Raw genomic sequence first — 22,276 nt, forward strand, 5'->3', positions numbered from 1 at the left:
GTTATTGTGATTTTTTTTTTTTTTTTTTTTTTTTTGTAGAGACGAGGTCTGCCTGTATTGCTCAGCTGGTCTTGAACTCCTGGGCTGAAACGATCCTCCTGCTTCAGCTTCCCAAAATGCTGAGATTACAGGCAGGAGCCACCGCACAGCCTTGTGATGAAACCTTGAGGCATCCTACTCTGTCCCGCCCAGGACAGGAATCACCTTTCTTACCCCACATATCCATGGTGTATGTGCTACCCATCTGTGGCTACTCAGTAGCTTTCTCGGTTCTCACATCTGCTGTTGCGGTATCACAGTTCTTATGTTCAGGTAGCCCTTATTTCACTTAACATTGTCCCCAAAGTGCAAGAGTAGCAATGCTGGCAATTTGGGTATGCCAAAGAGAAGCCGTAAAGTGCTTCCTTTAAGTGAAAAAGGGGGAAGTATTGAACCTAATAAGGAAAAGAAAAAAAAATTGTATGCTAAGGTTACTAAGCTTTACAGTAAGAATGAACCTTCTATCCATGAAACTGTGAAGAAGGGAAAGAATTTGTGCTAGGTTTACTGTCACACCTCAGACTGCGAAAGTTACAGCCACAGGGCATAAGTGCTTGGTTAAGATGGAAAAGGCATTACATTTCGGGGGTGGAAGACAGGAACAGAAACGTGTTCCAACTGATGGCAATCGAGTTCAATGTTATCCACAGTTTCAGGCATCCATTGGGGGTCTTGGAACATAACGCCCCGCAGGTAAGGGGAACTACTGTATATATAGTTGGGCCTCGGTATCATGGGCCTTCAGGATCACGGGTTCTGCACCCACACATTCAACCAACCAAGGACTGAAAATTTACTATGGAGGGCCACCTTTTCCATCCGCGGTTATGGAGGACTGACTGAGGGACGTGAGCATCCCTGGATGTAGTCCCCCCTGCGGGGGTTCTGGAGCCAATCTCCCTCAGCTACCAAGGGAGAATTGTATAAATATATAAATTTTTTTCTTTCAAATCATAATTATAAATTGTTAGGATACACAGTGAAAATTGCATAAAACATAAATGTATAGCAAAACCAATTACTATAAGGGAAAAAATCTATGTAGCCATCCCTCCAGGTGAAGAAACAGATGGTGCCAGCCTCCCCCAAACCCCAAAAGCTCCCAGTCTCTCCCTTTCCCCAGAAGCATCCACTCTTTTTAATTTTAATTTTTTTTTGAGACAGAGTCTCACTCCATCACCCAGGCTGAAGTGCAGTGGCACAATCTCGGCTTACTGCAACCTCCAGCCTCTGGGTTCAAGCAATTCTCGTACCTCAGCCTCCCGAGTAGCTGGAATTACAGGCATGTGCCACCACACCCAGCTAATTTTTGTGTTTTGTTGTTGTTTTATTTTTTTGAAACAGAGTCTCACTCTGTCACCCAGGCTGGAGTGCAGTGGCACCGTCTCGGCTCACTGCAACCTTCGCCTCCGAGGTTCAAGTGATTCTCCTGCCTCAGCCTCCCAAGTAGCTGGGATTACAGGCGCCCACCGCCACGCCCCGCCAATTTTTATATTTTTAGTAGAGACAGGGCTTCACCATGTTGGTCAGGCTGGTCTTGATCTCCTGACCTCAGGCGATCCACTCGCCTTGGCCTCTCAAAGTGCAGGGATTACAGGTGTGAACCACCCCACCTGGCCTTAATTTTAATTCTTTAAAAATGTAGAGATGGGGTTTCACAATGTTGGCCAGGCTGGTCTCAAACTCCTGGCCTTAAGTAATCCTCCCGCCTCGGCCTCCCAAAGTGCTGGGATTACAGGCATGAGCCACCACGCCCAGTCCAACTCTCCTAACTTTTGAGGCCATCATATGCTTGCTTTTCTCTCTGTTTGCCACCTCTGTATGCAGGCTGAAGCAGTTTCCTTTTGCCTGGTTTTGAACCTTAAAGTCCGAGGATGGAGTATTGTTTGATGTTTTTGCCTCTTCTGTGCGGCCTCTTCTTTGATGCTCATCCACATGTAGCTGTAGTCATTCATTCATTCTCCCTATCACGTGCGGTGCCATCAAGCCTTCATTCGCCACCTCCTGGGGATGAGCATTTGTCTTCTTTCTAGTCTCTTGTCATGCGTGCTCCCTGCCCCATGGGCCTGCGTTATGCTGGAGTGTGTACCCAGGAGAGCTCTTGCTAGGTCAAGCGTGTGTCCCTGCTTCCGCTGGATGCTGTTAAGCTCCTGCCAAATGCCAGCAGCGTGGGAGAGCCACGGAATGTTTTCGAGAAGAGCAAAGTACAGAATATTGTGTGTCGTGTGGCTGCCATTTCTGTTGTTCTTTAAAAAGCAGGTAATCGTGTGTACCCATACACACAGGTAGGATCTCTCAGAAAGAAAAAAAAAACCCGAAAGTCTAGTAGGGGTTGCCTCCAGGGCCGAGCGGGCCTGGGTGGAAGGAGGACATCCTGTCACAGTTCACCCTTTGGTGCCTTTTGGCTTTTGAACCGTGTGCCTGTATTACAAAGACAGAGAGAAGGAAAAGAAGGAAAAGGGGTAGATGAGTGTAAATGTGGTAAAGTGAGAATCACTGAGAATCGCCCAGTGCAGCTCCCTCTCCCCAGGGGACCTCATTTCCTGCGGCTGTCCAGAGCTGTCCAATCCCCACCCACTCCCCGCCAGAGCCCAAACCTGCCCGTCTGGTTTGCAGAGCTGCCCCACCTGGCTCCTCTCCGGGTGGTTACTCGACAGATGCCCCACCCCCCACCCCATGGGGAGGCAGTGGCCTGAGATCTGGGACTTCTGGGATCCCCTAGACCTGCCCTGCTGTGGTCCAGAGCCTGGCCCAGCCCCTCCTTGACTTCCTCCTCACTGTGACAGGGGGCGGACAGAGGTGGAGATGGGAGTTCCAGACCCTGAGAGCAAGCACTGGCCTCCCAGCCCACGTTCTGTGTGTGGAGATAACATCTGCCCTCGAGGAGTTGGCTGCGGGGGCAGGGGTGTGCCAGAGCAGGGCAGTGGGGAGGACCCAGGCACCTCTGTCTGCCGTGTGCCGGGGCACTTGCTCACTGTTGTTCCTGGATTCACCATGGCCTGGGCACCCATTCTGGGCCCGGGCACCCAGCAGCCTTGGTCCCTACCGCCTACCGGACTGGAGTCCCTGGTGGAGCCCCTCTAGGATGTCAGCTCCCCTGGGCAGGAAGTTTTGTGGAGTTTGTTCAGTGCTGAATTCTCAGGGCCTCCCACAGGCATGCCTGGTATGTGCCTGGAGCTCAGTGAATGAATGAGAGGCGGGCAGGCTGTAGACAGCGACAGCCTGGGTGCTCAGGGCTGGCATGGGGAGGTGCAGGGCAGAGTGCGCAGGGCTGGAGCCCGGAGGATACCTGACCCAGCCTGGGGTGGCAGGGAGGGCTTCGTGGAGGAGCAGGTGTCTCAGGTGGGGCCAGAGGGTGAGAAGGGATGAACCAAGTAGCCCTCCGGAGGCCTCGAGGGGAACAGACAGTGTTCACAGGAGAAACAGTTACACCTGCGAGCTCTGCCTCGGGCCAGCCTTTGCACTGGAGGTGGGATTTGAAGGCGAGGGAGGGGTGCTGCGGAGCATCTTTTTCTTCTTTTCCTGAATGGGGGTTCTGATCATGTCAGCCTCATGTTTGGAGCAGCTGGTTAAGGGCACAGACACTGGGACAGACACCCAGCCTGGGAGTCCCAGCGCCTGACCTCCCCTCGGGCATCAAGTCACTCCGCCTCTCTGGGCCTCAGTTTCCTCCATGATGAAAGGGGCCTGCTGAAGGACCTGTCCCATTTAGGGCAACAGTGAGGCAAAGCCCCGGAGCCCACTCCTGTGCCAAGAGCAGGGCCTGGCCCAGAATAAGGCCTTGTCACGTTGAGCTGCCTATTTTCAGCAGGGTTAGTTTCATCCTGGTGAGGCGGCGCCAGCATAGCGTTCCACCTCCCGGCCTCCTCTCCCTCCTCCCTTTCCTGCCATCCACACCTCCCAGCCCTATTCTCACACCTCGGGATGGCGATATGGGGGCTTCACCGTGGTCTCCCCTGACCTCACCCCTCCCCCAGTCAGGCTAAGTCTCAGATTCCTCCTCATGGGTGAGGAGGGCAGAGTGGCCCCTTTCCTCTAGCCCATGCTGAGCACTTGCTAGAATTCCAGCCTTGGTCGGGGTGGAGGAGAAGCAAGTTCCAGCTCTCCAGTTCTGCCACCATATCAGAGAGCCCACTCACCCCTCTCCCCGGGGCTCTGTCCTGCACCTAGTGGCGCCTGTCACTCCCCAGCTGCCCCCACGTACATACCCCAGTCCCTTGTTTCAAACCTGGCTGTCCCTTAGCCACCTGGCCAGCTGCTTGCAGGCACTCAGCCTTGCTGTGTAGTCACCCACTCCAGCCCCTGGCACCTAGCCTGGCATAGGGGGGCGAGGCGGGGTGTGCCTGTTGGTGGGAGGCTGACCCTGCTGAAGCAAAGGCTGTGGTTGGGGTCCCCGCCCAGCCCTGCCCTCTGTCCAGGCAGCTATGGGCCACGTGGCCCAGGCCCACCCACCCCAGCTCCAGGCTCAGCCCCGCCTCCCTCCCGCCCTCCGTGGGTGGAAGCCACAGCCGAGGCTCAACTCCTGGCCGCGTCACCACCGCTGCCCTGGAGGCTGGAGCATAGAGCTCAGGCAGCCCTCCTTGGTGGGTGCCCACGTCGAGGGCCTGGGGAGCCCTGGATCTACTCTGCTTTCCCAGCTGGAAGCCTGTCTGTCCACAGGCCCGCCCCATTGAGGGTGGCCCAGGAAGTGGGAAAGAGCGTGATAGAGGTGAGCTGGCCAGGCCTCAGAAGGGAGGGGAGAGGGGGGCGCTAGACTGGCTGCTGGGGAAGGAGGGCCTGCCCCTGGCCAGTGGAGCCAGTGTGAGCATGTGCGAAGGCCGCACCTTTCTTGGGGTTGGGGCGGGGTCACCGTGTTTCCATGTGTGCGAGATGGCAGGTGCCTGTCTGCTGGGGACTTGCAGGCATCTGAGCATAGGTCCCTGAGCCTCTCCGTGGGAGCACGCTCCTGGGGTCTGGCTTGCATGGGGGCAGAAGTTTCCCTGAGACTGTGCCTCACTCAGTCACTGTGGGTGACCCTGGAGTTGACTGGGTGTGCCTAGGTCCATGGAGGTCTCCTTGCCTACTGTGTGTGGTTTTGGGGTTGGGGGGGCCTCCTAGTGTAGCTTTGTATCTTGGGGGTTATTCCTAGGTGCGTGTGTGTCCTGGGGTGCGGCGCGGCTTTCCCTCGAAGTCATGGGGTGTCTGCGGCATTGTGTGTGTACACACGTGTCCCTGTGTTTCTATGTGTGGATCTCTTTGGGAGTCTCTGCATCTCTGGGTGCACGAGTCTTTGCAGTGTGTATGAAAGGGTCCCAGTCCATGGTCCCTCCATGGCTCTTCTGGGGCCCACGTGCAGGCTGGCTGAGCTGCGGCCTTCCCATTTGCTGCGCGTGTACTCTGAGCCAAGCTGGCTTTAAGAGCCGCTCCCCCACCTTCTCCCACTGAAGCCTCAGAAGCTCCCTCTGGGGCACACTGTGCTGGTGCCCCATATTCTAGAGACAGGAACAGAGGCTCTTGGTAATGTCCTTTTCCCCTGCCCCGCGGCAAGCAAGGCACTGACCCCTGGCCACCAGCCTCCTGAGCCCACGCTCCTGTACGGGCCGCCGCTGGGTGCTCGGGATGTTGTAGGGTTGAGGGTGCATTGCTGCTGTTGCCGGCTAGCCGGGAAGTTTTTTTTTTTTTTCGCCTAAGATAAATATTGGAGAAGAATGGCCAGGGAGCTTTCCATGTGACCAGTGCGTGTGGCTGGAGGCCTGTGGTGTGTGGCTGGGTGTGTATCTGCATGTCTGTGTGATGGTCTTAGGACTCGGCTCTGTGTGGTGTCAGCCGCGGACGTCTTGCATGCTCTGGCATGTCCTCACATGCATCTGTGTCTAGGGATCATGCATGTGTGTGAGTGTGCATGTGTGTGCATGTATGTGAGCATGTATTTGTGAGCGTGAGCATGCATGTGTGCGTGTGTGCATGCGTGTGTGAGCGTGCGTGTGTGCATGTGTGTGTGTGTGCATGTGTGTGAGCGTGTGTGGCCATGCATGTGTGTACATGTTTATGAGTGTGCATGGGTGAGCATGCATGTGTGTGTGAGCATGCGTGTGTGCATGTGTGTGCATGCCTGTGTGAACATGCGTGTGAGAGCATGCGTGTGTGTGCATGTGTGAGTGTGTGAGTGTGCATGTGAGTGTGCGTGTGTGCATGTATGCGTGTGCATGTGTGCGCATGTGTGTGTGTGCATGTGTGAGCATGCATGTGTTGCGGGATGGCTTCGCTCGCTGCTGTGTGTTGGGTCTGTGAGGAGAGGCCATGGTTGCTGCCTAGTGTGTGTCTTGGCATCTGTGCGCAGCCTTGTGTGTTGCATGGCAGGGGAGGTAGACAGTGAGAGGGCTTGGGTGCTGGAGCCTGAGAGGGGCAGGGCCTCTTTCCTGCCACATCACCCCCTTCCCCCTGCCTAGCCTCAGGCAAGGAATAAATGACGTCTGCTCTGATTTCCCAGGCCGTATGGGCTCCCACACACTCTGTTGTGGTGTCCATCCCCACCCTGAGTATCTCTGGGGGGGTGAAGGGCACCAGCAGTGCCCTTTGTGTCTGTGCCCTTCTGTGCTGGGCCAGATTCGGGGCAGGAGGGCTTGGCCCTGGCATCACTGGGGGCTCTGAGCGCCAGCCTGGGCCTGGCTGGGTAAAGGAAGCACCATCTCCTCGTTGAGCCACACTCTCTGTGCCATACCTTACCTTGTGCTGGGCAAGCCTGGGGACACAGAGATGGCCCCAGGCCCTGCCCTCCTGGGTCTCCGAGTCCAGTGGGAGAGGCAGACCTGTTATCAGACAATAACAGCCCATCAGGCTCCTCCCTCCCAACCCTGGAGAAAGTAAGGCTAGCATATTTGCTCTGCAGAAGGGACCATGCCCGGCATCCTCTGTAGTGTATTTGTTCGTTCATTCATTCATCATTCAGCAGCAAGAATGGCAGTAATGATAACAGCAGTGAGCCTGCAGTGAGGCCCCACTCGGCACCAGTCACTGTTGTAAATGTTTTGTATGTGTCATCTTATTCGCTCGTCCAACATGCCCAGGAGGTAGGGACTATCACTACCCCCAGTTTGCAGATGAGGACACTGAGGTCCAGAGAGGTTGAGTCACTTGTCCAGAGGCACACAGCCTGGAGTAGTAGAGCCAGTATCTGGGACTGGGTAGTCGGCTCTTAACCACCAGTACAGGCCTGCTGAGCCCCTGTACTGCGCCAGACCTTTCCTGAGGACAAAGCAGTGGCCAGGAGAGACAGGGCCTGTCCTCGTGGGGCTGCCCGTTCATTGCAGGAGACATACTAATTAAGGACCATACAGACAAAGGTGAAATTACAGCTGTGACAGATGCTGTCAAGGGGAAGGCACGGGACAAGCAGGGTTTTTTTTAGACAGAGTCTCACTCTGTCACCCAGGCTGGAGTGCAGTGGCGTGATCTTGACTCACTGCAACCTCTGCCCCCTGGGTTCAAGTAATTCTCGTGCATCAGCCTCCCAAGTAGCTGGGACTAGAGGCACATGCCACCACGCCCAGCTAATTTTTGTATTTTTTTAGTAGGGATGGGGTTTTGCCATGTTGGCCAGGCTGGTCTCGAACTCCTGACATCAGGTGATCCACCCGCCTTGGCCTCCCAAAGTGCTGGGATTACAGGCATGAGCCACCGCGCCCGGCCATGGACCTGCAGTTTGAAGGAAGAGGAAGGGATAACAAGGTGAAGGTTGAGGGGGCAGGGGGCTCTTCAGGACCCAGGCTAAGGGCACAGTCCATGCAGAGGCCTGGTGGCGGGGACGGTGCTATACCTGGAGGAACGAAGGAGAGCAGGGCTGCCCCCTCCACCCTCCACAGACGCTGCTGAATCCAGGCCCCGCTTCCAAAGGCACCCCCCCACCGGATCTGTGTCTTTATGGGCTTTTATCCATTGTGGGGACTCATGGATTTCCAGAGGCACCCCCTATGTGAATTGGCTCTTGCCAGGATACCCTGCCACTTCCTGAGATTCCCAGCGTAGGCCACGTGGCTGGGTGGGCCCTCCTGCAGTGGGGAGGGCCTGGCCGTTCACAGTGGGGGTACCTTTTGTGGTGTTGGGACACACACCAGCTTACTTACAGAACAGCCAGATTCAGTCTCTGAAGACCCATTTTCTCCCCAGGTGTCAAGGTCAGACTTCCAGGGAGTGAGTGTACGAGGCCCAGGGACTTGTGTCTGTCTCGGCCCCATCCCCGTGCCCTGGGCCTCCTCAGGGATCAGACTCATTACTTTGGTAATGGCATCACCCACTTGTTCCACAGATATGTCTCGAGCACCTACTGTGTTCCAGCCACTGCTCTAGATGCCAGCAAGAACCAGACAGACAGACAGGTCCCTGCCCTCAGGGCACTGCCATTCCACTGGGGGCACCGCCAGTCAGTAGGTATAGGATGCCAGGGGGTGGTAAGTGCCACAGAGACATAAAAAGCGGGGTGCACATTTTGTTCAGGGGTCAGGCAGCCTCTCGGAGGAGGTTTTATTTGCATTAAGACCTGAATATCAAGAAAGGCTGAGCAGTGCAGTTCTGGCAGAGGGAAGATAGGTGCAGAGGCCCGGAGGCTGGAACAGCTGTGATGAGTCCAAGACATACACGGAGGCGGCCAGCGCGGCTGGAGAGAAGCAAGGGGAGGAGATGAGGTTTGCGAGGTTGGCAGGGCCCTCCCAGTCAGGGCCGTGTTGAATCAGTGTTTGAGCCAAAGTGGGAAGCCCCGTAGAACTGTGTGTGTGCATTTGTGTAATGTCTTCAGATTCCCTTCTAACCATGGTGGCTTTTCTGGTCTTGGTCTGGTCAGTGTCAGGGACATTGTTCCTTCCTGTTTTTGTCCCATAAACCTCCAAGGTCCTTTCTCTAGAGTGGAGGCCTTGGCTGGAGCCGGGACCACTGGGGAACAGGAGGCTGGGGGATGTTGACTTGCCTTCTCTGTGGGACAGAGTGGCTGCTTTTGTGACCTGGCACTGGATAGCCCTGGGCAGTGACTTCCCCTCTCTGGGCCTCAGTTTCCTGGTTTGGGAAACAGGAAGGAAGAGGACTCCCCACCCAGCACCCATAACTGTTTAGATGGCTCCGCGTGGCCTGGTCTGTGTGCCTGGCACAGCCTGGGCAAGTCCACAGCCACGAAGGGGACCCCTTGTGAGTCCACGCCCTGCTCTAGGCACTGAAATGCAGCCATCATGAACCAAAACGTGGTCCCTGTCCATATGAGCCACTGACTTAGCGAGGAAGATGGCCACAGACAGGCGAACAACTGTAATGTGCAAGGCAACGCTGAGGGCCCTGGAGGGGATGGACCTAGGCTGACTGCGCCAGGCCCCGCGCCAGGTGCTGGGGGTGCCACATGGAGCAAGACCAGGCCGAGTCCCTGCCTGTGAGCTCACGCTGCAGTCCTCGGCCAGTGCTGCCACCTCCACCTTTACAGCGTGCCCAGAACCTGCTCACGCCGCCCCCTCTGCAGCCCCCACAAGGTCCTGTCCCCTTGATTTCCACTGGGCTATCACAGCCTCCTCCTCCCTGGTCCCCCTTTCCGTTCTGCCCCCACAGACTGTTCCCAGCCAGTGGGAGCCTGTGAACTCCTGAGTCAGGTGGTGGCCCTCCTGGGCTCAGAGACCCCTGCAACTCCGTCTCACTCGGGAAAGGACCAGGCCCTCCCTGCAGCCCCCTCGCCCACCCTGCTCCAGCTCTGCGGCCTCCTCACTGCCCTTGACCATATCAAGCAAATTCCCACCGCCCTGGCTGTTCCTTCCTCCTGGGCTGCCCTTCCTCCAGGGCCCTATATGGCTCCCTCTCCCCTCCTCAGGCAGGTCCCTGCTCACGTGTCCCCTTCTCAGCAAGGCCTGCCTGACCACTTTATTTTATAATAATAATAATAATTATTATTATTATTTTGAGATGGAGTCTCACACTCTGTCGCCCAGGCTGGAGTGCAATGGCGCAATCTTGACTCGCTGCAACTTCCACCTCCCAGGTTCAAGCGATTCTCCTGCTTCAGCCTCCCAAGTAGCTGGGACTACAGGCGCCTGCCACCACGCCAGGCTAATTTTTTGTATTTTTAGTGGAGATGGGATTTCACCATGTTGGCCAGGCTTGTCTCCAACTTCTCACCTCAAGTGATCTGCCTGTCTTGGCCTCCAAAAGTGCTGGGATTACAGGCATAAGCCACTGCGCCCAGCCTGTTATTCTTATTTTTGAGACAAGGTCTCACCCCGTCACCTAGGCTGGAGTGCAGTGGCCCGATCACTCACTGCAGCCTCGGCCTCCCAGGCTCAGGTGATTCTCCTGCCTCAGCCTCCTCAGTAGCTGGGACCACGGGCGCACACCACCACACCTGGCTAAATTTTTATTTATTTTTTATTTTTTGGGGTAGAGACGGTCTCACTAGGTTGCCCAAGCTGATCTTGAACTCCTGGGCTCAAGCAATCCTCCCTCCTTGGCCTCCCAAAGTGCTGGGATTACAGGCGTGAACCACTGTGCCCGGCCTTGACCACTTTATCGAGAATTCCAGCCTTCCCTCCCCCCACCTCCTTTCTGATTGCTGCGTTATTTTCTATGTCAGCATTTCTCACCCGACTTAGTAGATATTTTTCTGATTTATCTCATGCATTGACTGCCTCCTTCCTTCTAGAATGTGAGTGCTACAAGGACAGGGATGTTTCTGACTGTTGGGTGCACTGCTATGGGCCCCAGGCCCAGCAGAGTCAGCCCTCGGTAGATATGGACGGGTGCATGGGTCGATGCGTGGGTGGGTGTGATCGGGTCACTTGTGGGTGGAGTAGGTGTTTGCTAAGGAAGACCCTGGGGATGTGTCAGTCCCAAATCTGAGGACTCCTTGGAGGAAAGAGGCTCAGTGTGGGAGGCCTGAAGAGAGATGTGGATAGAGGAGGGTTGGGGGCCGTGCAGGATGGGGGCAAGAGCTGAGCCAAGGTTTGGAGGCAGGAACGGCGTGGGGGACTCGGGACAGCGAGGAGCCTGCTGTGCCGGGACGGGAAGCCAAACTCCTAGCGCCTCCACCATCAGAGCACATGCCCAGAAGGTAGAGGGTAAACTGAGGCAGGGAGGGGCCCTCCCAGAGCTGGTAGGTGAAGATTGTGGCAGGGTGGTGAGTGGGACCCAATGGTGGAAGGCTGAGTGCAGGCTGGAGGCAGTGAGCGGTCTGGGTCCCCTTCCTGATTCGAGTTTCGTTTTGGTGATGATGAAAGGATGCCTGTGGTCCTGGCCACCTCCCCTGCTCTGCCCCTGGGCCCCTGTGTTCTGGCTGGGCCAGCCCCCTCCCTTCCAGGGGCAGCAGCTTTGATCAGAGCCTGGAGGGGGCGGGGCAGGAGGTAAGGGTTTTTGCACGCATGCGTTTGCTCACACCGACAGCTTTGTTGCACGGTGGATCTTGCTTTTCCATTTGGGCCAGTTAACCTTGGGGGGAGAATAGGGGTGGTGGGACCCTTTTCCTCCCATAAAAGGTCAGAGGATGCAGGGGGTGACTGGAAAATCTGAAGTGTCTGCTAGGCCAGGTCAGTGCTGCCTGTCCCACATGTTAAAGAATTCAAAATATTTTTTTAAAATTTGAAATAAACATTTTAGAGTAGGATACAAAATGCGCCTGCATTTTGGGGATCAAATACTGGACTTCAGAGGCATCTGTGCCCCAGCTGGGGCAGAAGGCTGCACCTTCCTGCTGCTCTGGGACTACCCCAAGTCCCAGCTGCTTATCTGAAAGATTTCCTGGGTGCTGCTGGGCCTTGTCCGAGGCCTCTGAGCAGGGGAATAGTGCAGCGGACAGGGACGATCATTCCACGGAGTCCCTACCATGTGCTGCCCTGGGCTACGAGGGGGCAAGACAGAGGACGACAGTCCCTGCCCTGTGAAGCTCACACATTCTAGGGGAGAGGCAGATGCTAAAGAATTACACACTTGGCTGGGCCCGGTGGCTCACGCCTGTAATCCCAACACTTTGGGAGGCTGAGGCAGGTGGATCACCTGAGGTGAGGAGTTCAAGACCAGCCTGGCCAACATGGTGAAACCCCGTCTCTACTAAGAATACAAAAATTAGCCGGGCGTGGTGGTGGACGCCTGTAATCTCAGCTTCTTGGGAGGCTGAGGCAGGAGAAGCACATGAACCCACTAGGCGGAGGTTGCAGTGAGCCAGGATCATGCCATTGCACTCCAGCCTGGGCAACAAGAGTGAAACTCTGTCTCAAAAAAAGAAAAAAAAGAATTACACACACACACACGCCATATATGTGGTAAGAGCCCTGAGGAAAGATAAAGCAGAGACGGGCGTAGAGGGTGACAGGACAGGAGCAGGGCTTGTGAGCACAGGCGGGCCTGGGAAGTCAGGGGAGGTGGGAGATCAGTCAGAGGAGAGTTCCAGGTGGGGCACTCGCCCGTGCAAAGGCCCTGAGGTGGAACCATGTCTGGGATTTGAGGAACAGCAGGGGGACCTGTGTGGCCGGGGCACAGTGAGTACAGGGGTGCTTGGGAGGAGAGGAGGGCAGCGTGGTGTTGGGCGCATCCTGTGGGGACTCTCAGGCCACGAAGAGGCATTTTGGGGGCCAGCAAAGGGTTTAAGGCTGTGGTCTCTGGAGTGGGCAGGACTCTGGCTTCCAGGCCCAGCTCTGCTTGGTGAGCTTAGTGAGAGATTTGACCTTTGTGAGTCTCTGTTTCCACAGCTGCAAAACGGGGCTCAGAATGGCCACTCCACCGCGTTTGAGGGCGCCTGTGAGCTCAGCGTCAGTGTCTGCTCTGGGCCATGAGTCCTTTGTGGTGGTGGCGATGGTGGTGGGAGTACCGAGCTGAGCCTCAGTCCACATTTGGTGGGAGGGATTGGTTTTAAGCATCTTTCCTGCTGCACAGGCCTGTGGGAAAGGCTGGTGAACAGCCACTGGGGAGGTGGGGGCCCCGGGGCCCACTTTGTGCTTCCTCCCACTATCGTGGGGTCCAGGACAGGTCACACAGGAGAGAGGGCCCCCCACTCAGCAGAGACTAGGCCAGGAGAGGAAATGCAAGGTCTGGGTGTAGACAGAAATAATGGGGAGGGAGGGAGGGAGGGAGCGGGGAGGCCAGGACCAGCCTTGAGAGGCTGATGATGATGATGATGATGATAATAAGAAGAAGAAGAAGAAGAAGAAGAAGAAGAAGAAGAAGAGGGCCGGGCTCGGTGGCTCATGCTTGTAATCCCAGCACTTTGGGAGGCCGAGGTGGGTGGATCATGAGGTCAGGAGATCGAGACCATCCTGCCTAACACAGTGAAACCCTGTCTCTACTAAAAATAAAAAAAAATAAAAAAAATTACCCGGGCGTGGTGGTGGGCACCTGTAGTCCTAGCTACTCCGGAGGCTGAGGCAGGAGAATGGCGTGAACCCGGAAGGCGGAGGTGGCAGTGGGCTGAGATCGCACCACTGCACTCCAGCCTGGGCAACAGAGCAAGACTCCGTCTCAAAATAAATAAATAAATAAACAAAAATAAATAAATAAATAAATAATAGACAAAACCAACAGCATCAGCTCAGCCCTCCAGGGCAGCGGGACAGGCAGGTAAGAGCCCAGCCTTCAGTGCCTTCCACACACAACCACCCAGGTTCAAATCCTGGCTGCTTCTCCTGTCCATGACCTGGACAAGGGCCTTCCCTTCTCTGGGCCTCAGTTTCCCCATTTGTGAATTGGGATGAGGATGCTTGTAAGGATGGAACGGGATTAGACGCACAGCAGGGCCGGAACCCGTGAATCTCTGCAGACAGGCCTGGAGTCTGGTGTCCACTCTGCCACCCTAGCTGGGTCACCTGGGTTAATGAGGTCCCCCTCTGTGCCTTGTTTTCCCTGTCTGTAAGCCGGGGCTCATAATGGCCCCTCCCTCCAGGGTCATATGTGGGACTCCGGGTAAAGTGCCTGGAAGAGGGCTGGTACACAGTAGGTACTCAGTAAGTGCTGGCTGCTATTGGAATGGTGACTGGCACTTACTGAGCACTTACTGTGTGTGATTTGCCTTGGCTCTGATCCCAACTGCTGTCTCTGGGCCAGGCCCTCTGTGCCCTGTGTTCTGCGTAATTCCTTATAAAAACTCCAGGAAGGCCAGGCGCGGGGGCTCACGCCTGTAATCCTAGCACTTTGGGAGGCCAAGGCAGGCAGATCACTAGAGGTCAGGAGTTCGAGACCAGCCTGGCCAACATGGTGAAACCCCATCTCTACTAAAAATACAAAAATTAGCTGGGCGTGGTGGCAGGCGCCTGTAATCCCAGCTACTTGGGAGGCTGAGGCAGGAGAATTGCTTGAAGCCGGGAGGCGGAGGTTGCAGTGAGCCGAGATTACACCACTGCACTCCAGGCTGGGCGACAGAGCGAGACTCCATTTAAAAAAAAAAAAAAAAATTAAAATAAATAAATAAATAAATACTCTAGGAAGCAGCTACTATTATCACTGTCTTTGAACAGAGGAGGAAACTGAGGCATAGCATGGCCGAGTTGCTCACCCAGGGCCACATATTGAGGTCCCCAGGTTGGGTTAGAGCCCCAGTTCACAGACACAGAAAGTGAGGTCACACAGGGCCGGTTGTAGCAGCCCTGCTGGGGTTTGGAGCCCTAGGCAGCCTGACTGTCAAGCTTGGAGCTGGCCTGGGAGCCCAGCCCCCACCCTTCCCTCCCTGCACCTGGGCAAGCCCAGCCTTTCCGCCTAGCTCTTCTCCCTCTTCCCAGGCCTGGCATGGCCTCTGTGGCCCCTACGAGGTCAGGAGCTTCTCTGTTGGGAAGGGAGCGCCTGCTGGGGAAGCCGGCAGGGCTTGGAGCTGCACAGGACGGCCCAGGGTGGGGTCGCTGCCTGGTCATTATAAACATGTTCAGTTCCTCTGTTTGTCCTGCCCTCTGTGCAGTGCCCAGAGGGAAGGGGTGGCCCCAGGCAAATATCCGGAGGCGTGCCCCTTGCCCCCTTCCCTTGGGGGTTTATGGCTGGGAGGGCAGGAGGCCAGGCTTCGGAGGACATCCCCCAGACCCCGTGCTGCCAGCTGGGTCGGCCGCCTGCCCTCCAGGCTGTCCTGCCCTGTCCCCAGGTGTCCCCCGCCTCAGGGTCTGCCCCACTCTCCGCCCTCTAGGCTTAGTGAGGGATCACATGGCTGATCCTCTTCCCGTGGCTGTGGGAACTGTCTAGTGCCCCGCAGTGGGGAAGGAGCGGGATGGGCGGGGCGATAGGTTCACGATGAAGAGGCCTGGGTTGGGCATGGGGCCAAAGGGGGTGGAGGGACATCTGGGAGGACTGAGAGGCCGGAGGACATGGGACGCAGATCTGGAGTGACAGCAGGCAGAATGGGCAGATGGGGACTGTTGGGGTATGTGGATGACCCTAGGAGCTGGGCCTAGAAAGCCACGAGAGAGTAGGTCAGGGCCACCAGGGGTGGGCCGGGCTGGAAGGCAGCACTCAGGGCGCCGGCATTGGGCTCAGAGAAGGGGCTGGGCAGAGACAGAGGAGGCCCCCCGTCCGCCCTCCATCCTGGGGCCCAGGGCAAGCAGGGAAACTGGGCCAACCCTGGGAGCCTTGGCCAGGCCCGGCTCTGACCACCCGCTGGCCTCTTGGGACCAGTTGAGACAGGTTGGCTGCTGGGCCCCCACCCGCTTCCCACAGGGCTCCCGCTGCCAAACCGGTTCCCCTGGCTGGCTCCCATCGATGGTCCTAGCTCTGGGCCCGGGCCTCACCTTTCCCAGCTGCTCCCAGGAAGGCAGCCTGAGCCGGGAGGAGAAGTAGGTGTGGAGGGGCCACGTGCATCTGCACGTCCTCTGTCCTCTCACTAGGGCTACAGGACTTGCTGTGCCACGTGCTGTGCCAGGCGCGGGGGAGCCAGCTGGGAGCAAGACAGAACAGAAACTCCACCTGCGTGTCCCCTCGTCCTCTGGTCTCAACTCTTCCCCTCTTCCAGGAAGCCTTCCTGCTGCCCACCCCGCGTCCCTCCAGACTGGGTCCCGTGCTCCCGTCCCCCAGCCCTGACCACCCTGGGCTGCTGCTGCATGGGGACAGGTCTGTCTGCCCCACACGAACTTCGCATGAGGTCAGAGGTTGTCTGAGTCACTGCAGTGGCCACAGAGGAGGCCCATTGCTGAGTTATTCCTAAATGAATGAATGAATGAGTGAGTGAACGGATGCGTTCCTCTCATTTTACAGATGAGCAACCCGAAGCCCCTGGAGGAGTGGTCACCTGCCTGAGGGCACTTCTGTCCCACCAGCATCAGACCAGGTGTGTGCAGGTGTGTGCGACTCCAGGGCCCAGGCCCGGGACCGCTGGGGTGGGGCCTTCGTGGGGAGCAGGACCTGGGCCCCTCCTCCCACAGGCACTGTGGGAGCCACTCCAGCCATCACAGTGGTCCCCACTGATAGGCCCCCCGTATTTGCCAAGCCCTGCACCAAGCTCTTTGCTCCCAGTCACCCATTACCCCTCGCAGCAGCCCTATGGGGGTTCATCCACAGCACAAAGAGGTTGTCACCTGCCCAAGGTCACGGCAGCATGTGATGGAGAGTTGAACTCTGGCCTCTTGGCTCCGCCTCCCATCTTTCTCCAGGTTCTCTATGGGATGTCGCCATCAGCATGTCTCTCCCTCAGCCCCTTTGTTTTTTAAAGTGGCTTTGGTCGAGCATTTGCTCTGTGCTTGGTACTGTGTCAAGGGCCTGACTGAAGACCACAGATCCTAAAGATAGGGGAGTGTGGCGGCAAGGCTGCATGGGGTGCCCTCTTAAGCCAGGGGATCAGTAACCCTGTGCTGAGTCAATATCCAAAGGTGTGTGCGTCCCCAGCCCAGACTCATGGCTGGACCAGTGGCAGTGGCCAGGCCATCAGTGACCATCCATTGAGTACACACCATGTACCAGGCATAGCAGGGGATGTCGGGAAGCGGGGCAGATGAGACCCAGCCAGAATGTGGCACTGACATTCTAGCGGTGCGGTGTGGATGCTGCACTCATGAACCTAAGAAGGAACAACAAACAGGATTTCCATGAGTTCCGGGCCGTGACTGATATAGAGTGGGGACGGCGGGACACGGGGCTGTTTGCCTTGGGGTGGTCAGGAAAGGAGTCACTGCTGCTCTGAGAACTGAAGGAGGGGACGGGGAGCCCTGTGCAGACACTGGGAAGCAAGCTCCTGGCAGAGGGGCCAGCCCGTGCAAAGGCCCTGAGGTCTCCAGGGGGTGAGAACAGAGAGGTGATGGGGCCTTGTGGGCCCGCAGGAGACAGAGCAGCAGGAAAGTTCTGAGCAGAGGGACATGACTGCTCGGGTGCTCACGGGTACCCTCTGGCTGTGTGTGCCACACAGATGGGGGCAGGGGGTGAGCAGGGAGACCCGGAAGGAGGCTGCTGCCTCCTGTTGGTCTCGGTGTAAGATGAGGATGGAAGGGACAGGGCAGGGGCAGAGGAGGAAGAGACACATGCAGGCTCTCACTCAGCCACCGTGATTCCCTCCCGCAGGCCACACCGAGCCCCCGGCACCATGTTTGGGAAAAGGAAGAAGCGGGTGGAGATCTCCGCGCCATCCAACTTCGAGCACCGCGTGCACACGGGCTTCGACCAGCACGAGCAGAAGTTCACGGGGCTGCCCCGCCAGTGGCAGAGCCTGATCGAGGAGTCGGCTCGCCGGCCCAAGCCCCTCGTCGACCCCGCCTGCATCACCTCCATCCAGCCCGGGGCCCCCAAGGTATGCGGCACCCACCACCACCTCCCCCAGCCCACCCCAACCCCCAAGTGGCCCTGGCCCTCAACCCCACACTCGACCCTGTGACCGACACCTCCCTGACATGGAAACAGAGACACACCCCGGCCTTCCACCCTGATCCTGGGTCCAATGCTGTCCTTTCACCCTTCACCCACTGGCTCCAAGTTCTGAGAACCCATGCCACCCCAACCTGAGCCCCCCATGGCCCATCTGACAGCCCCCACACCAGCCTCCAAGCTCTGCTGTCTCCTGGAGACTCATGCCCCTGGGGCCATGCTGCTGTACCCTGGACCACACTCCCATCCCACCCTTGAGTCTTTCCAGAGCTCCTGGCAGTGGGAGACAGACCCATTCCCAGAGGGTGACAGCCCCAAGTGGTCAGGGCTTGGGTGGGGGAGCCGGGAGGAGGCACCTGACCCAGACAAGGGGTCCAGGCAAGCTTCTGGGAGGAGGGGACACCAAGGCAGAGCCCAGGGCTGAGGGAGGAGGAGGAGGAATTCCAGCAGACGCTGGGGAAGCTGGGCTTTAGTGGAGAAAATCACTCCTGTGAAACACTGGGGGTTTTTGGTTTGGGTTTTGTTTTTTTTTTTTTTTTTCCTGCCATCTAGAGCCAAATGGCAAGGTTGGGATTTGAACCAATTTCTGTTTCCAAGGCCCATGCTCTTAACCCCTCTCCTGCCTCCATGTGAAATCATAAGAGTTGTGGAGCCGGTGTCTGGGTGTGGCCTGGCATGAGGCTGGCCTGGTCTGAGCCCATGCTGGGCCTCGGAAGCCAGCCTTGGAGCCTGGACTCCCCCATGGTCAGTGGGGACCGGGGGGTGCCACAGGCCAAGGGGAGCTTGGTCAGGTTTGCTTCCAGCAGGTGGAGATGGGTGTGCCTGGGGACTCACCCTCCCCGTACCCAGCCCAGCCTGGCGGGGAAAAGCCCCAAGGCGCACAAGTTGGCCATAGACACAAGTGCAGCCTCAATTGGTGGCCCACTGAGGGGTCCCTGTGGCCCATGCAGGGTGCTTTTGAATGCTTTGATTTCTTTGCCTCCGCTGAGAAAGTGACAGACTTCACTTCCAAAGCCGTTTCTGGCATCTGGTGACAGACCAGCTGGAGGCAAGTGGCAGCTGCTTCCACAGGCGGGGCACTGGCTCTTCTGGGCCACAGGCCGCACCCGACCCGCCTCAGCTCCACGCCCTACCTGGCTCTGTGGCCACTTGGTTGTAGGCTTTGCCCCCACCAAGATGTCTCCAAAAACCCAGCCCCTGCCTGGCTCGCCACACGTGAGGCCTGCCTGTGACTGTCCCACCAGGGGGCAGGGCACTTGAATTCACACATGGGGCCTTGTGGCCAGCACTGTCCTGAGGCCCCATGGGCGCTTGTGTTTGCTGCCCTTGACCGGGCCTCAGGCCTCCCAGGACCCTCTCGACCCCATTTTTTTTGTTGTTTTTGTTTTTGTTTATTTTTGAGACACATTCCTGCTCTGTCTCCCCGGCTGGAGTGCACTGGCGCCATCTCGGCTCACTGCAACCTTCGCCTCCTGGGTTCAAGCGATTTTCCTGCCTCAGCCTCCTGAGTAGCTGGGATTACAGGCGCCCACCACCATGCCTGGCTAATTTTTGTATTTTTAGTAGAGACGGGTTTTCGCCATTTTGGCCAGACTGGTCTCAAACTCCTGACCTCAGGTGATCCTCGGCCTCCCGAGGTGCTGGGATTATAGGCGTGAGCCACTGCTTCTTGCCTCAATGCCCTGTTCTAACAGCAAAGTCTGGCCTTGTGTCCACCTTGATTTCCTGGGGCCCCTGGGCAAGGCCCAGCTTCAGGCAGACAGCCACGGCCAGGAGAGACAGGGCAGCAGCAGGCCACGGGTTTTGTGGGATCAGTGTTTTCTGCACGTTACAGGCAGGCCTCCGGCTGGAGGATGCCTGGCAGCCCCAGGCAGGGTCCAGGTTTTGTGGGATCAGTGTTTTCCACACATTAGAGGCAGGCCTCCGGCTGGAGGACATCTGGCAGACCCAGGCAGGGTCCCTGTCAGCAGGGCCCACGTTCTCAGCTCACTGTGGCCTTTGCACAGACACCTCACTCACTACGTGGTTTAGCAAAAGTTCACTGATCCCCTGCTGTGCGCCAGATGCTGGTCTAGGTGCTGAGATGGAGCGGGACCCGAAGCAGACAGGAAAAAACAATCCCTGCCCGGAGCGTGCACTAGGCAGAGCCGGGAGCAGACAGATGCCTGCGTGCTCTGTATCAGCTGCTGTTAGGCGCTCTAGGTAGAATGCAGGCAGGGCAGGGGCCGGGGAGGGCAGGGGCTGGCATTTTAGATGACGGGCGGCCAGCGGAAGCCTCACTGAGAAGCTGAGTTTTGAGCAAACACCTGAAGGAGTGGAGGGAGGGAGCCACGGGGACCCTGAGAGCTGATGTTCCAGGCAGAGGGAGCAGCCAGCGGAGAGGCCCTGGGCGCGGCGGGGGCACGGGTCGGGGAGACAGCCGTGTGCCTGGAAATGGAGCGGGGGCAGAGGGGGCCTGCAGGACACGACTCAGACCACAGAGGGTGGGGACAGGGTGACTCGGGACGCACTGGATGCTCTGCCTGGTCCCCACCTGCATTTGTATTTGCCACCCGGCTCCTGGGACCCCCTTGCCCTCTACTTTGGGACTAGGCCTTTCTGACTGTCCCTGTCTCCCACCCCTTGTTGTTCATGGGAGCAGAGAGTGTGGTTTTGGGGCTAAGGAACACTGGCGCCCACATGGGAGGAAGTACCAGGCCAGGCCCTGGCCCCAGCGCCCTGTCATTTGCAGCCCTCGGGGCTGATTATGGGGTGGGTCAGCTTCTGCCCTCCCTCCCCCCAACCCCGCAGGGCAGGACTATTCCACCAGTGTAGGGAACAGGAGAAAAACAAGGGGGGCCTCTCCAGGGTCCAACCGAGCCCAGAGGGCAGCAGCCTGGCCATGGCGATCACTCCTCTGGCCCCTGCAGCTGCGTCCCCAGGGAGGGAAGGGGCCGCACCGCCCATGCCATTGTCACTCCATGGCATCTCTTCATTGCGTCTCTGTCTTGTCTCTGTGTGTGTCGTGCTGTCTTGTCCCTGCGTGTCGGATGCACGTCCTGTGTGCCCCACTCCTTGCTGGGCCCCCACCCACCATTGCCTGGGACCCCAGACCATCGTGCGGGGCAGCAAAGGTGCCAAGGATGGGGCCCTCACGCTGCTACTGGACGAGTTTGAGAACATGTCGGTGACACGCTCCAACTCCCTGCGGAGAGACAGCCCGCCGCCGCCCGCCCGTGCCCGCCAGGAAAATGGGATGCCAGAGGAGCCGGCCACCACGGCCAGAGGGGGCCCGGGGAAGGCAGGCAGCCGAGGCCGGTTCGCCGGTCACAGCGAGGCGGGTGGCGGCAGTGGTGACAGGCGACGGGCGGGGCCAGAGAAGAGGCCCAAGTCTTCCAGGGAGGGCTCAGGGGGGCCCCAGGAGTCCTCCCGGGACAAACGCCCCCTCTCCGGGCCTGACGTCGGCACCCCCCAGCCTGCTGGTCTGGCCAGTGGGGCGAAACTGGCAGCTGGCCGGCCCTTTAACACCTACCCGAGGGCTGACACGGACCACCCATCCCGGGGTGCCCAGGTAACCCCTCCCCCGCCCCAGGGCCCCCACTGTCCCCTGCCTGTTGCTCCTCTGTCCCCACCTTCCAGCCCCGCCCCACCACCATGCATCTCATCCTGACCACCCATGTATCTGTCCCGTCGCTGGGTCTCTCTCCTGCTTAGGGAGCAGAGCTGCTCCCTGGCACACATCACTGACAGCTACTTCTCTCTTCTGTTTCAGGGGGAGCCTCATGACGTGGCCCCTAACGGGCCATCAGCAGGGGGCCTGGCCGTCCCCCAGTCCTCCTCCTCCTCCTCCTCCCGGCCTCCCACCCGAGCCCGAGGTGCCCCCAGCCCTGGAGTACTGGGCCCCCACGCCTCGGAGCCCCAGCTGGCCCCTCCAGCCCGCACCCCCGCCACCCCTGCCGCCCCTGTCGCCCCTGCTGTTCCTGGGCCCCCTGGCCCCTGCTCACCACAGCGGGAGCCACAGCGAGTATCCCATGAGCAGTTCCGGGCTGCCCTGCAGCTGGTGGTGGACCCAGGCGACCCCCGCTCCTACCTGGACAACTTCATCAAGATCGGCGAGGGCTCCACGGGCATCGTGTGCATCGCCACCGTGCGCAGCTCGGGCAAGCTGGTGGCCGTCAAGAAGATGGACCTGCGCAAGCAGCAGAGGCGCGAGTTGCTCTTCAACGAGGTGCGGGCGCTGCCGCCCTGCCACCCTGCCGGTCCTCCCACCCCTCCCGCCCTGCCCTCCCTCCTCTCCCTGCACTCCTCCGTGCTGGGCCAGGCTCCCCTCTTCCCCTCACTCCTTCCCCTCCCCAGGCCGTCTCCTCTACCCCAGCTGGGTCCCTGCCTCTGTCCTCACAGCACCCTCACCCACATCTCTGTCCCTAAGCCCCAGACCTAGGGTTCCTTGACCCACTGACCCCCCACCCAGTGTCTTCCAGGCCCCTTGCACCCACTGAGGCCCATCTGG

At 58.3% G+C, this 22,276-nt stretch overlaps 1 protein-coding gene across 8 annotated transcripts in view; it reads left to right on the plus strand.

Moving 5' to 3' along the window:
* PAK4 (p21 (RAC1) activated kinase 4) overlaps positions 1-22,276 on the plus strand; it is a 53,407-nt gene that overhangs the window by 26,049 nt on the left and 5,082 nt on the right. Inside the window, exons 2-6 of one of the 8 annotated variants that reach the window (XM_063719480.1) lie at positions 15,825-16,078; positions 16,192-16,274; positions 17,488-17,713; positions 20,879-21,337; positions 21,539-21,994. In XM_063719480.1, coding sequence (XP_063575550.1) covers positions 17,510-17,713; positions 20,879-21,337; positions 21,539-21,994 — 1,119 coding nt within the window. In that variant the 5' untranslated portion in view covers positions 15,825-16,078; positions 16,192-16,274; positions 17,488-17,509. Of the gene's footprint in view, positions 1-4,525; positions 4,748-15,824; positions 16,079-16,191; positions 16,275-17,487; positions 17,714-20,878; positions 21,338-21,538; positions 21,995-22,276 lie in introns of those variants that run through there. The other 7 variants (XM_054540384.2, XM_063719483.1, XM_063719482.1 and 4 more) reach the window with 7 other exon arrangements.

This window comes from Pongo abelii, chromosome 20 (genome assembly GCF_028885655.2).
Source record: "Pongo abelii isolate AG06213 chromosome 20, NHGRI_mPonAbe1-v2.0_pri, whole genome shotgun sequence".
Lineage (NCBI taxonomy): Eukaryota > Metazoa > Chordata > Mammalia > Primates > Hominidae > Pongo > Pongo abelii.